Source organism: Octopus bimaculoides, chromosome 6 (assembly GCF_001194135.2).
Source record: "Octopus bimaculoides isolate UCB-OBI-ISO-001 chromosome 6, ASM119413v2, whole genome shotgun sequence".
In the NCBI taxonomy this organism is placed as follows: Eukaryota; Metazoa; Mollusca; class Cephalopoda; order Octopoda; family Octopodidae; genus Octopus; species Octopus bimaculoides.
The window spans coordinates 55,959,613-55,962,589 of NC_068986.1; the positions used below are offsets into that span (position 1 = coordinate 55,959,613).

At 38.1% G+C, this 2,977-nt stretch overlaps 1 protein-coding gene across 1 annotated transcript in view; it reads right to left on the reverse strand.

Annotated features, from left to right (window-relative positions):
* Positions 1-2,977, reverse strand: part of LOC106883728 (macrophage mannose receptor 1) — a 299,961-nt gene that overhangs the window by 141,675 nt on the left and 155,309 nt on the right. Inside the window, exon 9 of the mRNA XM_052968739.1 lies at positions 1,548-1,677. Within this exon, the coding sequence (XP_052824699.1) occupies positions 1,548-1,677 (130 nt within the window). The remainder of the gene's footprint in view (positions 1-1,547; positions 1,678-2,977) is intronic.

Genomic DNA, 2,977 nt, shown 5'->3' on the forward strand with positions numbered 1-2,977 from the left:
ACACCGGGCGAAATGCTTAGTGACATTTCGTTTGTCTTTACGTTCTGAGTTCAAATTCTGCCGAGGTCGACTTTGCCTTTCATCCTTTCGGGGTCGATTAAATAAGTACCAGTTACGCACTGGAGTCGATATAATCGACTTAAGCCGTTTGTCTGTCTTTGTTTGTTCCCTCTGTGTGTAGCCCCTTGTGGGCAGTAAAGAAATAAGAAACGTTAGCACACCGGGCGAAATGCTTAGTGACATTTCGTTTGTCTTTACGTTCTGAGTTCAAATTCTGCCGAGGTCGACTTTGCCTTTCATCCTTTCGGGGTCGATAAATTAAATACCAGTTGCATACTGGGTCGATCTAATCGATTGCCCCCCCCCCCCCAATTTCGGGCCTTGTGCCTTGAGTAGAAAAGATTTTGATCAGGACTGACAGAGGCTAAACAACAACAACAACAACAACAACAGTACTACAAGCCAATGAAGACCTAAAGACTTACTTATTAAGACTTATCGCAAGTTTGCATTTTCACCTTAAAGCATTGGAGCAGTTCTTTGTTCACCTTTTTTGCCGACTGGAGTAAAACTAGCAGAGGCAGAAAGTTATGTACCGGATCCCAAGAACATAACTCAATCACTGTATGTAATGGGGAGGGAACCCATGATAACCGAACTAGTAGTCTCAAATTTATCTTCGTAGTCATTGTGATTTTTTTTCTTTTTCATGATTTTCTTTTACCCTTCATTTATCTTTCTTCTACTTATTTCAGTTATCGAACTGTAGTCATGCTGGGGCACCATCATGAAGGCTGTAGCCAAACAAATCGACACCGAATACAATTTTTAAAGTCTGGTACTTATTCTATCGGTGTTATTTGCCGAATTGCTAATTCATGGGGATATAAACAAGTCAACACCGGCTGCCAATCAGTGGTAGGGACAAATATAAACAAGAAGACTCACATCATACATATATGTACGACTCACTTTCCGTTTACCAAATCCACACACAAAGCTTTAGTCAGCTTGGGTCTGTAGTGGAAGAAACTTGCCCAAAGTACCGTGCAGTGGGATTCAACCGGAGACCATGCCGTTGCAAAGCAAGTTTCTTAATCACACAGCCATACCTTCGACTTTTAATCAATTAAGTTGAATCTTTCAATTGGAAATGAAAACTGAGTCGCATACTCATCTCACTGTTGCCCTTGCCTCACATATTACATAGTGAAAAAGAATAAATATATTTACTTCATTAAAATTTGAAGCCACAAAGGGAAATGGTCTCTATCCTGAATACAAACCATATCAACGATTCAACTCACGAAGAGCTAACCTTTTTAGCAAACAATGTTCAACATTCAACTCGAAAGTAATTTATTAATAATCAGCCTTGGTGAGATTTAAATTAGTTTTACGTGTAGCAGTATTTCAAATGTTATTACTGACTTGTCGTGCATTTAAGTGATATCCTTAGAACAAACGATGGTGCGATACACTACAGTAGAATATAGTGCAGTAGTTTATTTGTATTTTTTTCATTAAGTTGCATGCTTTCAACAAACCTGTTAATATCTGTCAAATAACCGTTTTGAGCTTCACAGTAGTCTTTTGCTTTCGAGTAAGTCAGACGATATAAGAAACTAAATTGGTAGCAGCTGTCTTGGTGTTGCTCCCAGCCGTCAACACAGGTTCCTGAAAATAACGAAAATAATGAGTTGCTACATATAAGAGTTGAGTTATACGGTTACAGGTATATTTTCATGTGATCTCAGCACTATCCCGGTTACGTAGCGTGAGATAGAAACTGGATGAACAGAAATAGAGGTAAAATCAATAAAAACTATAAGGCAGTAACACTGTTCGTCGCTGGGGTTTGTCCATGTAACTTGGGCAGAACAAATGTCACAAAGATTTTCGTTCGAAAGCAATGGTCGGTCGATTTTAAACCTTTCATTAATACCTGAATACTTACTATCTGAATACTTACATACGCGGTGAGTATGTGTATGTGGTTAGGTAGGTATGCATGCAGTTAGAATATATTTGACAAGTGACTTTAGAAATCTGCGGTTTGTTATCTCATCATCTTTGTGTGTGTGTGTGTGTGTGTGTGCGCGTTGCCAAGACACTTAACTCTTAACAACCTGTTATAATAGGAAAATGATGATATCATTTTCATATGACTGGATCTGCACGAACTTAATCGTTGTAGAAATAGAGAAATAACGAGTGTTTATATTTTACAAGTGTTGAGCTGAATTCAAATGTGCTTGGAGTAACTTTAGTAAACTATTCCTTTATATTTCACTTTAGAAAACTGTATGCAACTATTGGAAGCTGAGACAAACCCGCAGCATTGAAGGCCATCTCTCAGCATCAGATGATATACTGCGGAAAATCTGGGTCTAACTCAAAATCAAACACATTAGAAACAATGCGACCGCTTCCTCAATATGTTGTATATATATGTAAGGAAAGAGAGAGGGTCAGGTGTTCAGAAGAAGCAGAGGAAAAATATCTCAATAAGGATTGCTGTAATAGTCACCATCTTTGCCGAGGTGCTGGCCCTGGAGAAGTTGGAGTTTAACTTCACACCCATTTGAGCACTCTGGTGTGTTATCTATATTGCACTAATTTCTCTTCTTTTCTCTTTCTGTCTGTCTCTCTCTCTATCTATCTATCTATTTATCTATCTATCTATCTATCTTGCTAGGAAGCTAGCTAGCTATACACACAAACACACACGCGCACATATGCAAAATTTAGATTACTTAAAATGTTTGTAACATATTTCAACTGCTAAACGGCAAAATCACTGCAGTTATCTTTCATATGGTAAATACGTGAGAAAATTCCCTGTTTGTTCAGTGATACCATCTGTGAGGAACCCTGGACATCAATGTTTCGAGTTTTTTTTATTCTTGTCAATGGGATGTACCAAAGAGAGGCAACTCTGTATAAACTAATAGACTTTCCTAAGAGTTGTTCAATT